This window comes from Pygocentrus nattereri, chromosome 14 (genome assembly GCF_015220715.1).
Source record: "Pygocentrus nattereri isolate fPygNat1 chromosome 14, fPygNat1.pri, whole genome shotgun sequence".
Taxonomy (NCBI): Eukaryota; Metazoa; Chordata; class Actinopteri; order Characiformes; family Serrasalmidae; genus Pygocentrus; species Pygocentrus nattereri.
Window position 1 is genome coordinate 26,346,857 of NC_051224.1, and position 13,502 is coordinate 26,360,358.

Here is a 13,502-nt window from a genome sequence, read left to right on the forward strand (position 1 = left end):
AACCTTATCACCCCTCCCGGGGTGAGATCATCGCTCCACCTTTTTTGATACATCCTGAAATCACCTTGGATGGTTAGTGTAGTGGTTAACACCTCTACCTTCTACGCTGTAGACAGGGGTTCAATCCCCACCTGGGCAAGCGCCCTACACTATACCAATAAGGGTCCTTGGGCAAGACTCCTAACACCGCCTTCGCCTACCTGTGTAAAATGATCAAATTGTAAGTCGCTCTGGATAAGAGCGTCAGGTAAATGTTTTTTCTAGCTTTCTTAGGAACCCTTATTTCTCACCCAATTCAAGACTTTCTCTGCCTTGTTTTATCAGGCCAACCTGTCCTCCCTGTTTGTAACCTTTTATTATCAAATTGGCTCAAAAACTGGTTCTTACCAAGCTTTATCAGCTAGCCTTCCTATTCCCAGCTAACTTCTACCGTAAAGGCAGTGTTTCTCACTCTTTCTGACTTTCGAGGTGTCTCCCTACAAAGGCTCCTTTCATTACACTACCCTGCTTTGTGTCTAGAGTAGAGTTCACGTTATTCCATATATGAAAATATTGGGCCTGCTTTTTCTGGTCCTTGTCTGCCTGCCTGAGTTAAATGCTTATAGGCCTGTCTGTCTCAGTTTAATGTTTATAACTCTGTTTTTAATATTTTCCAAGCTAATGATTGTTACAAAACTTTTATTAATTATGGTTCAAAGATATTTTCTTCAAAGAAACCCCAACAGACATTGGGAGACCATATAAACTCCACACAGAAAGGACCCTGGTCGCCCAGCCGGGGAATCAAACCCTGACCCTACTTGCTGGGAAGTGATGGTGCTACACACCACGCCACCGTGCCGCCCTTATATGTGTATGCATGTATATATTTGTGCGTGTGTGTACATACATACACACCCCAAAATAAGAGTTTGACCCAATGTATTTACATACTTTATCAAAATAAGAATCCAACCCAATTGTCTTTGTACTTCATTTCATACACACATACCGTGGTCAGTTGAAACAGTCTGTAGATCCAACGCTGCATCTCAGGTTTAACTCCGGTTCAACTGACCTCCATAGAAAAGATCACTTACACATGCACACATGCCTGTCTTGCTGTACTTGTAGGGACGTCAACAGGTTTCTATTGATTTTTGTATTACTGTATTAAAGGAGCATCACTGCTAAACCTAAACCTTAGAATGCTAAAGGCATTTTGGTCTTTGCTATAAAAATGTAATTTGTGTAAAAACAGGACCAGTAAAATGGCTTACTTGAGCAAAATGAACACGTATAACAAGTGTACATGCACACATCTAGCACTTAAATGAGCAGTGAATTATAAGCTGCACTTATATATTTTATTGAACTGCACTGTGTACTGTAGTTTATTGTATTGTTTAGTATTGCATTGCATTGCATTGAATAGCACAGAGTTCTGTGTTCAACTCTGTTCCTTTTTCTCTGGGTATCAACAGCGACTTTTTGTTTCTAGCACTATCTGAGCTCAGGACCATCTTTTTCTCTATCCTATTGTTAACTAGCAAAGATACTTTATCAGTAAGTCGCTCTGGATAAGAGCGTCTGCTAAATGCTGTAAATGTAAATTTTATACTCACTCCAGTACAATTTTGAATACGTTTTTGAAAGGAATCTGTTGTGTAACGAAAAAATTCATTTCTTTAATAAAAGTACTTCACAATCACAATACAGCACCAATGTTTCTCGTATGTGTACAAATTAGATTTACATCCATAGGAGTTGCATCTCAAATCAAGGGTCAAAGTGTCAAAGATTTAATATTCCATTTTTACAAAAAAAATTTTTTTTTAAAGATTCTGCAAATACAAGCGCAAATGGTCTAAAATCCAGAACCAACACGGCTGATACAAATCCTCTTCTTGTGTAAATAAAGAGCGGAAAGTTGTTTAAAAATTTGTAACTATGAATAATAAAAATTTAGTCTTTGCATTGTTATTAACCAAACTGTCTAGCTTAAGCTGGTATTCAGTGACCGGTTATGATAAATGCTGGTCTTTGACAAATAACTTGGGCAGTCGTAGGCTCGAAGTTAGAGAACCAGCCCTGTGACACATTGTTTCATGAAAACAGAATATCCTCATTTATTCAGCCTATAAAACACACTTGAAAAGGCTTTCAGTAAAGACAATGGTTCTATCTAGAACCATGAACACTGAAAAAAAACCATCTCCATGCTTAAAATGGTTCTTCAGCTCGACAGAGAATGTGTCATATGGTTCTATACAGATCCATGTTGTATAAGGCTCTATATAACACCAAAAAGCATTACTCTATTGTCAGAAGCTTGACATCTTAAACAGGAGAACCTGTTTTGGTGCTATATACACAAGCTGGTTCTACATAGAACCACTGTCTTCTAAAAGGACCCTTGAAGAACCTTTTTATTTTTTAAGTGCGTATTATAATAAAATCACACTGAAAGAGGTATATACACTGCTCAAAAAAAATAAAAGGGAACACTTAAACAACACAATATAACTCCAAGTAAATCAAACTTCTGTGAAATCAAACTGTCCTCTTAGGAAGCAACACTGATTGACAATTTCACAGCTGTTGTGAAAATGGAATAGACAACAGGTGGAAATTATTGGCAATTAGCAAGACACACTCAATAAAGGAGTGGTTCTGCAGGTGGGGACCACAGACCACTTCTCAGTACCGATGTTTTCTGGATGATGTTTTGGTCACTTTTGAATGTTGGTGGAGCAGAGTTTTGCACACTTTTCACACCAGAGCCCTGCAAAATGACCTCCAGCAGGCCACAAACGTGCATGTGTCTGCACAAACGATTAGAAACCGACTCCATGAGGATGGTACGAGGGCCCGACATCCACAGATGGGGGTTGTGCTCACAGCCCAACACTGTGCAGGACGCTTGGCATTTGCTAGAGAACACCAGGATTGGCAAATTTGCCACTGGCACCCTGTGCTCTTCACAGATGAAAGCAGGTTCACACTGAGCACATGTGACAGAGTCTGGAGACGTGGTGGAGATAGATCTGCTGCCTAGCCCTCCATGTGTTCGCCAGAGGTAGCCTGACTGCCATTAGGTACCGAGATGAGATCCTCAGAGCCCTTGTGAGACCATATGCTGGTGCGGTTGGCCCTTGGTTCGTCCTAATGCAGAACAATGCTAGACCTCATGTGGCTGGAGTGTGTCAGCAGTTCCTGCAAGATGAAGGCATTGAAGCTATGGACTGGCCCGCCCGTTCCCCAGACCTGAATCCGATTGAGCACATCTCGGACATCATGTCTCGCTCCATCCACGTTGCACCACAGACTGTCCAGGAGTTGGTGGATGCTTTAGTCCAGGTGTGGGAGGAGATCCCTCAGGAGACCATCTGCCACCTCATCAGAAACATGCCCAGGCGTTGTAGGGAGGTCATACAGGCACGTGGAGGCCACACACAATACTGAGCCTCATTTTTACTTTTTTAAGGACATTACATCAAAGTTGGATCAGCCTGTAGTGTGTTTTTCCACTTTAATTTTGTGGGTGACTCCAAATCCAGGCCTCCATTGGTTAATAAATTTGATTTCCAATGATGATTTTTGTGTGATTTTGTTGTCAGCACATTCAACTTTGTACAGAACAAAGTATTCAATGAGAATATTTCATTCATTCAGATCTAGGATGTGTTAGTGTTCCCTTTATTTTTTTGAGCAGTGTATTTATGTGTCTATATTTATATATACAGGAGGAGCATAGAGCATAAGACACCAACGCTCTGTTGATCAATAACTGCAGAGTTCAAACCTCCTCTGGCATCAACATCAGCAGAAAAACTGCAAGCGTCAGATGAAGTGGAGTGAAGTGGCACTGCTGGACTCTGGAGCAGTGAAACGTATTCTGTGGAGTGAAACGGCTTCTCTGAGCCTGGGTTTGGCGAATGCCAGGAGAACATTATGAGATGGTACAGTGCAGTCAGGCAGGTAAACTTTGGTAGAGGAGGGATGATGCTTTGGGACTGTTTTTCCTTCTTTGGGACTTCAGTTCCAGTGAAGGGAAATCTTAATTCTTATGCAGAACAAGACATTTTGGACAATTGTACAATTCCAACTTTATGAAACAGTTTGGGGAATTACCTTTCCTGTTCCAGCATGACTGAGCCCCAGTGACCAAAACAGCTCCATAAAGTCATGACTGGGTGAGTTTGGCGTGGAAGAACTTGACTGACCCTGAGTCCTGACCTCAACACCATCAGACACCTCTGGGATGACCTAGAACAGAGATTGAGAACCAGAGCCTCTCATCCAACATCAGTGTCTGACCTCACATCCTCTTCTGGATGAAATGAGCACAAATTCCCACAAACTCCAACATCTTTTAAGGAAGCTTCCCAGAAGAGTGTAAGCTGTTAGAGCTGCAAAGGGAGACCAACTCCATATTAATGCCTAAGGATTTAAAATGGGATTCATAAAAGCACCAGTAGGTGTGATGTGTAGGTACATGTGTAGTCTGCAGTGTTAAAAACAAAAGGACTCTAGACGCACATTGTCACTGTTATTTTATTGTGGGTTGTACCCGAGTTATACAGCTTTGTATTCCGATATTAAGATCAGAACTTTTACAAACAGTTATCAGTCTACAAGTACAGCCAACAAAAGACCTAAAATCTAATCTACGTCTTATTCCATAATATCGCACTTAAGGGCACTATAATCGAAAACCAAGCAACAAAGAGGAAAAAAAATAAAACAGCATTAGAGGAAACATTCATCACTACACATGAGTAATCTACCTTGTATTATTAGACTAAATATCGTCAATTATTATTACCATTACAAATAAGGATTGTCCTTCAAAAAGTGCAGTTCCTCAAGTTAAAATTCTAAGATGACCCCAGGAAGACGCTGAAAAAGACCTTCCTGCTTGTTTAAAGTTATTGACGTTGATAACTCTCCGATCAATTGTTGTTCAAACAGTCTACCAAAGCAGTGTGTGCATATAAGGATACGTGAGCAAAAAAACCCCAAGAATATTGTGACAGTTTCTCTAAAAACGTTGCAGCTGAGAATTTGCCGTTTCACAGCGCGTTTGTCTGAGGAGTGTTGTGAAAGGTAAAATCTCTCTCTCTCTCTCTCTCTCTCTCTCTCTCTCTCTCTCTCTCTATATATGTATATGTATATGTATGTATGTATGTATTAATCTGCTACAACTGGCCCACTGTTATTTGGAGAAGAGGAAGAGAAACAGGAAAAAAAAAACAAAACAAAAAAACAAACCGATTTCAGTCATGGCACGTGTTTCAGGAATCATAACTTTTTTTTCCTTTTAAAATCCCATGTCAGGGACTTTTATTATGCAAACACAGACATGGAAGCCTCACCCTTCACTGCATAGACTTTCTTAGAATTTCCCCGGTGGAAGATTTCTCGTTCTCCTCTCTTTGTGCTGGTTTTTCTAAAGCTTTATTTCATCATTTTCATTTTATACATAACGACATGACAGCGATACTCACAGTTTAAGTCAATTGCCTTTAGCACATTGTTCTCGACAGTAGGAACCATTTAAAAGACGCGGGTAAATATTTTGCTCACAGGATAAATCTGAAAATACAAAAACGTTAGAATGTCAGGCCAAGTTCATTGTAATTTTTTCCCCTCCACTTTTACCTGGCCATAAAAATGGGGATTGTACATTGCTCGTGAACTTTCCAAAAAAAAAATTAAAGTAAAATAATCGAAAGTGAAGCATATTAAGCATAAACATTGTCCAGCTTTTACAGTCCCCCCCAAAAAATCCCTTTCCGACCCCACCCCTCCAAATTTGGCATGACGATGACTTAGCAAAGACACTTTTCTGATAGCTGAAAGACAAACTTTAAGAGGACAGAGGTGAAGAAAAAAAAAAAAAAAACACAAAAATCAAAATAAAAGATGAAATAAACGGCGGAAATTAACTGGCAATGGCTTCTCCTTCACTTTCCTACTGCTCAAAGCATTGAAAAGGGATACAAGCTAGCCTGAAGGAACGATCTTGGTTAAAGCTGAGTGAGGCCAGAATCGTATGCAAGCACGCGAACGCAAATAACACGCCGTCCTGATGTAACAAATGAAACACAACCTGAAGGGGGCGACAGAGGACAAATTAACATCTGAATAAAATCTGATTTCAGCCACAGTGACGAAGCATTGCGGCGGTAGAGCTCTGTACTGTGTGCTGATTTATTTGTTCTACTGGAATGAGCAGTTGATTATTTATAAATAATTGTTTATATGCGAGGACTCGTCTGACTGCTGGAGGTACAGGACAGTCTGGTGAATGTTGGCTGTCGCTACAGCACCCCCTAACGGCAACGCTGAGAATGCAGCTTCAAAAACCGCGAAACAATCCGTGTTAGACCAGTCAAAATCATTACACAATCAACAATTAAGCTGATTATAGACAGTGGTAAGTTTTACACAAGTCATTTGTTTATGTCACAAACAGAACATGAACTGTGTGCGTTTTTTTATGCTGAGTTGACAGAAAAAATATATCTGAGTAAAAGAACAAAAAACATCGGACACAGAGATCATACAAATTGAGTTCTAACTTGCAGCAAGTGAAATGATACTTGTTGATGCCTTTAGAGGGTGGCTGTGAGTGTTTTTGACGCTTATTTGACGTGTGTTAATAACTCCCTTCAATCATAAGAGGGACGTTTATTTGATGTGTTTATTTGTTAATGACGCCGCTGAACGGCGTCAGTTTATTTGATGTTTAATGACACCTTTAGAGGATGGTGCAGAGCGACGTTTATTTAATGTACATTTGATGTTAGTTTATTCAAGGTTTAATGATGCCTTTAGAAGACGCTGCTGCGCAACGTTAGTTTATTTGAACCGTTTCTGTTGTCAGTTGGGAGCTACTAAGTATGGACAGCTGGGGTAGAGAGATTGCTAATCAGCTACTTTGGCCACTTCAGGCTTGTACTTTAATAAATTAACTTCAAGTACAAAACTGCAAATCTGAGTGGCACCTGATGGTCAGTTAATATTCTTCAATTGCGACAGTCCTAGTTTGCGTTCGCGCACTTGCGTTCAGTATTTTTCTAGCCTTAAGTGGCAAATTACACCGTGCACACACACAAACTAACCTGGGCACAAAACACTCAAAACACACTTTGTTTGGACTAAACCACATCAAAGGAGAACAAACTCCCATTGAAAAACACAGAGGGAGAAAGTGAATAATAATAATAATAATAATAATAATAAATCACAGCACTCTAGTCATAAGTAATGTATTCCTGCAGTTAAGCTTAATGAAGACGAGGACGGGCTGCGCCGCAGACGCTCCCAAAGCCAACAGGAACGATCAAGACCAAAAGAAAAAGAAAAAGAAAAAAAAAAGTCAAATTCATCTCGGCCCAAAAACACACACAAACATCAGTTTACATCAGTTAATGAACTCCAAGTGCAAATCCAAGGCTTTCATTTTTAGGTTCTTACGTAAACCTGTTCCAAAATGTTCCACTTAATATTAGATACTCGCCACAGAGAATGAGGAGAAAAGATGTGGAATTAAGCATAGAATCTTCTGATTGAAAGATTTTTTTGGTAAAGCAGTTACTTAAATGGTTCAAATACTGGCACGCAAACCACCAAGCACAGGCTAATACTTGCAGGGCTTTCAGAGCGCTTAAATACGGATTAAATTAAATCTTCAACTACTTCTCAAAACAGCTTAAACAAATTAAGGTCCATGGCTTGGCCTAATGCTGACATCTCTCTCTCTTTCTCTCTCAATCATCTCAACTAAACAGTGTAAATGGTTTAATCTACCAGCAATCGATTACATTCACCTCTGATTAAGAGGCTAGCCATTTACAACAAACCAGCTGTGAGAAAGGAGAGGGGAAAATAAAATAAAAGTAAAATAAACAGGGGGAAAATACATAAGCAGCCAAAAACAGATTTAATATCGTAATGAACTTCAGAATAATAAAAAAACAAAAACAAAAAACAAACAAAAAAAAAAAACAACTGTACACGTTACAATCATATTCTATTTGTAAACAGTTAAAAGCCACTTGACTTGTTGCATCTTCTTTTGAATCAAGAATCAAGGCAATGAATGAAATGTGGACGACTTTTGCACTGTTTAAAAAAAAAAAAAAAAAAAAGATTTCATTTATAACACCATCTCTGGCAATGTAAAAGATTCAAAGTAAGATATATTTGATTACTTTTTCAAAAAAAAAAAAAAAAAAGAAAAAAGAAAAAAAAAGACAAAAAAACATCACTTTCAGACAAAGAAAAAGCGGTTCTGTGAGCCGGACGACAGGCTACAGTATGCATAGTTACAGATTTCGGCTTTTTCTTTTTTAACAGTTACACCGACGAGCGGAAAACAAACACTCGATGGAAATAGAGGAGGAGGAGGACAATAATAATAATAATAATAATAATAATGATTAGTAATAATAATAGTGATTCAGCAAACCAAATCCACTCAGTAATAAAACAGCACTGAAAGCAGTGTAGAATGTCTCCAGCTTAAAGCAGTTATTTGGCAGAAAAACTTACAGAGCTATAAGTAGTTTTCAGTGCTAAAAGTTGGATTTTTCCTACAATAAGGACTTTCTATGGGAGTTTGGGGGAGGGGGGCAGCGGGACTGGCTATATTTCCTGAGAACCATGCTGGTTATTTTTTTTATTTTTTTTATTTTTTAGCAGACGAGGAACAGATTAAAAAAAAAATAACCAATGACATGGCCAAACACTGATCAGTATTCCCAGAGATAGACCGCTTCGTCTTCATCCTCAAGAGGGTTATTTTTTATTTTTCCTATATATTTTTTTAAAGCATTTTTACCTTTTTATTATTTTTTTGTATGTTTTCTCTTTCTTTTCATTTAAAATGAAGGAAGAATGACCATACTTTCCCCCTCAAAAGAGTCTGTAAACAAGAGGGCGTGCCTCCAAAAACGAAACAAAAACAAACGAAAAAAAAAAAAGAAAACAAAAAAACAAAAAGCCTATCTGAAAGTGAAAGTGCTGTTCCCCCTGGTTTTGCAGGTTGGGTTTGCAAGTCACAGCTGTGGCTACAGTTTTTATTTTTTAGACTGCAGAATGCTAAATTATTTAGTTTTAAAACATAAAAATCGGTGCAATACTCATTTCTGTAATCAGATAATCCTAGGTCAGCATCTATAGTCTTGATCTCCAACTCCACAATACCACAAAGAAGGTAGGCGTACATCAAGGCATAGTAGAGCGCACACTTTAGGTTTTTTTTTTGTTTGTTTTTTCTTTTTCTTTAAGAACGTCCTTGAGTAAACATCTACACTGGAACTGTCGGCTCCCTCGATATTGCAGATTATACTGAGAAAAACCACATTCAGTGCAAAGTTAAAACAAAACAAAAAAAGCTCATACTCCAACATTGTCAGCAAACAACTGCGCAAAATAAAACAGAAAACAAAACTGGAATTCAAATAAACATGATGAATAAACATGAGCTGAAGATTTTTTTCTCATATGAAGAGCACTACCTGGAAGTTTAAATACATCCTTTCACATTATAGTTATTGGCCTGCATGATTCAAGTATTCAAACTGATATGTTTTGGGCTAAAACAAAGTGGACATGTGTGCAGAAAAAAGTAACTTATTTCCACAGGGTGACCCCGCCTCTTTAGGTTTTTTTTTTTTTTTTTTTTTTTTTTTTTTTTAAGTGAAGTGTCCAACTAGTGCCATTAGATTTTTTTTATATAATATATATATAGTCATATGATTATGATTAACTAGCCACGCTGAGGTCACAGGTTTATTTCTATTTTTTTTTCCTTTTTGTTTTTTTTTTTCCGTGTTTTTAGTCTGAAGGTACGTGAGTAAATGAACTACATGGAGTCTCCGCCGCTGCCTGCGAGGTGATCGACGGGGAGGAAGGAGCCGACGGGGCCGGGGCTGCCAATGCGGCCCCCTTCTCCGCCGCTGGGGCTGCCCCACAGGCTGCTGGAGTAGCTGGGCCCCCCCCAGAGCGAGGAGCCGTGCAGGTCCCCCCCGTTCCAGTGGTTTGGATCAGTGCGGTTGGGGAAGGCATGCGAACTCTCCATGGATCCGATCCGGTTCTGAGAAGAGGCCAGCGTCTGCCAGCTCGGCGAGGTGGTCAAGGACTGACCTTGTGCAAAGAAACGGTTGATTTCCTCTTCACTAGCAAAATCAGCGAGAATAGTAGTGTTCCCTAAAACACACCTGGAACAGGAGGGGGCGGAGCAGAGTTACTACGGCAACACATGCAAAAATACACTGATTTATTCAAAAACATTTGACATAATTCACTGGGTTCCTACCACAGTCACATTAAAGAAATTTGAACTATTTCACATAAAACCGCTCTCTGTTTTACATCAAACACAGTTATGGGGGAAACTCCTCTTTAAAACACAAGATCTAAAATCTCAGCCGCACTGTAGAAAGACTTTCACTTTTAGCGAAAATGTTATCAAACAGGGCTCATCAGTGAAAACCCTGCTGATAAATGCTGGACAAGAAAAATTTTTCAGAAATGTGAATAACCAATATAGTAATGACAAATATATTGTTGTTGGAACAAAACCTTGTACCTAAAATTTTTTTTTTAACTTTACAGGAGAAGGAAAACACACTCGTTTTAATGTAAATCAATGGTACCAAAAGTTTTTTCGAAGTCATTGTGCTCTATCTCTTTAGGTCCATTCATCATGAAATTTGCATACAATGTAAAGAAAAACGTATTTTCTAATTGTCAAAAATTGGATTGGTTTTCCTCCAACAACAGCGATATATATACATATTACTGCCACCATCATTTGCTGCAGACTGAGCGGTACCTGAAACACTGATGGCTTAAGTATAAGCTCACGCTCAATTAAAATTCACTAATAACATGGACTCACATGTGCAGTGACTTTTGGGCCTTGGCCGCCTCCTCCTTGGAGCTGTAGCAGACAACGGCATTTCCATGGGGCAGGTTGAGGTGGAATGTTATCAGTGGACCGTGCTGCATGCACAGAGTTCGCAGGGTGGAGCCATCGATCTACAGACAACACAAAGACACTCAACTAAAGCAGACACACCAGCAGAGCAACCACTGCGGTTGCACTGATATCAGTTTCCCTTCAGACATGACACCTGATCCTCATCTGAGCTCTGCTACGAATGCCATCTATCTCGACTGCTGTCCTAGTAAAGTGGAAACAACTCCATTTTTTAAATATGTACTTAAGAAAAACTAGCGTTCTGCACCACACATAAAACATACCAAACCTGAAAGAACTGAACTGTAAAATACATTAGGGCTCGACCCGAATATAGCAAATCCGTATATATTTGGTTTAAAAGCATTCTGAGTCGTTCTTACCTGAGGCGTGAGATTTTTGAGAACGAGCCAGTTGGTTCTCCCTGAGCTGCTGTCACCCCAGTTGGAGCCTGGAGAAAAAAAAACAGTCACTTCACTGTTTTACAACAGAGTTTACAACTAACACAATCACACCGCGAGAGTCATGACTCAGCTGACAGCTCTGGACAATTTCACACAAAACAGAGCAGTAAGCGCTTATAGGGACTGAAATTATAGGCTGCAATGTACTTCTGTGTAAGCTAATCCTCAGAACCCTGCAGCCACTCCACACAGCTCAGTCACACCAGCTTCTCAATCTTTTACACCCAAAGCCCACCTGTGCATAACTAGAAAGCACAGTGGCAAACTAAGGAAAACTAAAATCAGCTTTTTAAATTCGAAACCTGCAGGTGTGTTAAATCACACAAAAAAATATGTTTAAAAAACAAAAACACATGGTCATAGTGATGTTAAAAAGGAGGAAAAAAGCAATAAAATAAAAAAAACAGGACAAATGTACAAGGGAAAACCCTAAATCCTAAGCAGGCTTTCCTAAGAGAGTAACTGTTTGGTCTCTTCAGTTTTGAGGCTTTTTGTGATGCACTTGAAATAAAACACTTCACTCACTGAGCTTCTGGATCAGCATGGTCACGATCAATAATAATGATAAATCTCAGTTCATATCTGCTTCTTTGTCATTTGTTTAGCAATTTGAGTTTAATCAAGTCGCTGTTGCTTAGCCAAATATACTCTCTTGCAGGTTGAAATCTCTATTTTGAAATCGGCATTTTATTTCTTATCTAATTTTTTTTTTTTTTTTTTACAGCAGCTCGTGCTGAGAGTCTGAAGTCAGTTATTAAAACGCTGACTTACAGAAAGGAAAACACTTTAAGTGTAATTAAGTTAATATAATGCAAAGACACGGGCATATAATTAAAAAAATCATCTTAGCAATAAAACAAACCATTTTTGGGTTAATTAGGTAATTAACTTCTGGATTCATATGTGGTTTTATTATAAAAGCCTGCAAGATTAAGCACAATGTTGACAACCAGTGGATTCACAGAGAACCACATTTATGACATGTTTAATGTTATCGTTTATGAAAGTGTTTCTGAGAATGTATATGTTCCTGAACAGACATTTGAATATTCAGTGTGTAAATTGGTGCTCAGTTCATGCTTAATTTCTAATAATCATGCAAGTTGATCTGGATAAAGTCCTGTGTGCTGAAGCAAATGCAAGCGTGTTATTTGCATGATGTGTGACTGACCTGGGGTGTATCTGGATTCGGAGCTGCCCCAGCCAGCCAGTCTTAGAGAGCCGCTGTCCCAGGAGGAGGGCTGTTTCTGCCCCGTTAGGCCGGGTGGGGGGCGGGACGGAGCAGACATGCCTTTCGACGGGAGGGGAACCTTCCACAGCTCATGAGCTAAAGAGGTGTTGGTGACGGAACCAGGAGACCATTTGGAGTCACTGTTTCGGGCTGTGAGGAGAAAAACAGAAGCCGTTTGACAAAAAACAGACAAACAGCTGGACAGATAAACAGGTTTCATAACTGCCAATTACATTTTTTTTTAACAGAAGTTTGCATGTAGTGATCATACATTATTAAAACATTGAAGCTTTCTGCTCTGTTAACAAAAAGTGTTTTTGATGCTAATAATGTTTTAGAATAACACTTCAAGTGAAGAGCAACGGCGGCTAAGCGACGGTACCGAGCATATCAGTACACATCTACCGACACCTGATTTGTCTAATAAGATCAACATCAATGAGAATGTGTTTTTGTCATGTACATTCTACTACTGTGTGAACAGCTGCATCTGTGGGTCTGATCTGAAATCAGATCAGGTGTAAAGTGTATTTAAGGTTCTACCTGAAGTGCTTTGTGCTGTACTGCTGAGGGAACTACTGTGGTTGGAGGCACGAATGGATGTCCAGGCACTATTTGAAGGCAGCGTGGTGTTCAGTGATGAGGATGGCCCTACAGAACACGAACAACACTGTCAGACACACTTGTACTGAGAAACTCACACCAGCTCCAGCTCAAACTTTTACAGGGAATAAGAAAATATGAAAATAGCAAAGAGTGCAGATTAAAAAGAAGAAAAAAGTAGAAAAAGATCATGACTATGGAGTGGAAGTAAAAAACAGTAGAATAAGGG

At 39.2% G+C, this 13,502-nt stretch overlaps 1 protein-coding gene across 2 annotated transcripts in view; it reads right to left on the reverse strand.

Annotated features, from left to right (window-relative positions):
• Positions 1-4,518: 4,518 nt before the first annotated feature.
• LOC108436949 (trinucleotide repeat containing adaptor 6A) overlaps positions 4,519-13,502 on the reverse strand; it is a 40,476-nt gene continuing 31,492 nt past the window's right edge. For both annotated transcript variants that reach the window (XM_037544723.1, XM_037544722.1), the window contains 5 exons: positions 13,214-13,321; positions 12,611-12,820; positions 11,359-11,426; positions 10,895-11,034; positions 4,519-10,211 (listed from right to left, as the gene is read on the reverse strand). In XM_037544723.1, the coding sequence (XP_037400620.1) occupies positions 9,857-10,211; positions 10,895-11,034; positions 11,359-11,426; positions 12,611-12,820; positions 13,214-13,321 (881 nt within the window). In that variant the 3' untranslated portion in view covers positions 4,519-9,856. The remainder of the gene's footprint in view (positions 10,212-10,894; positions 11,035-11,358; positions 11,427-12,610; positions 12,821-13,213; positions 13,322-13,502) is intronic.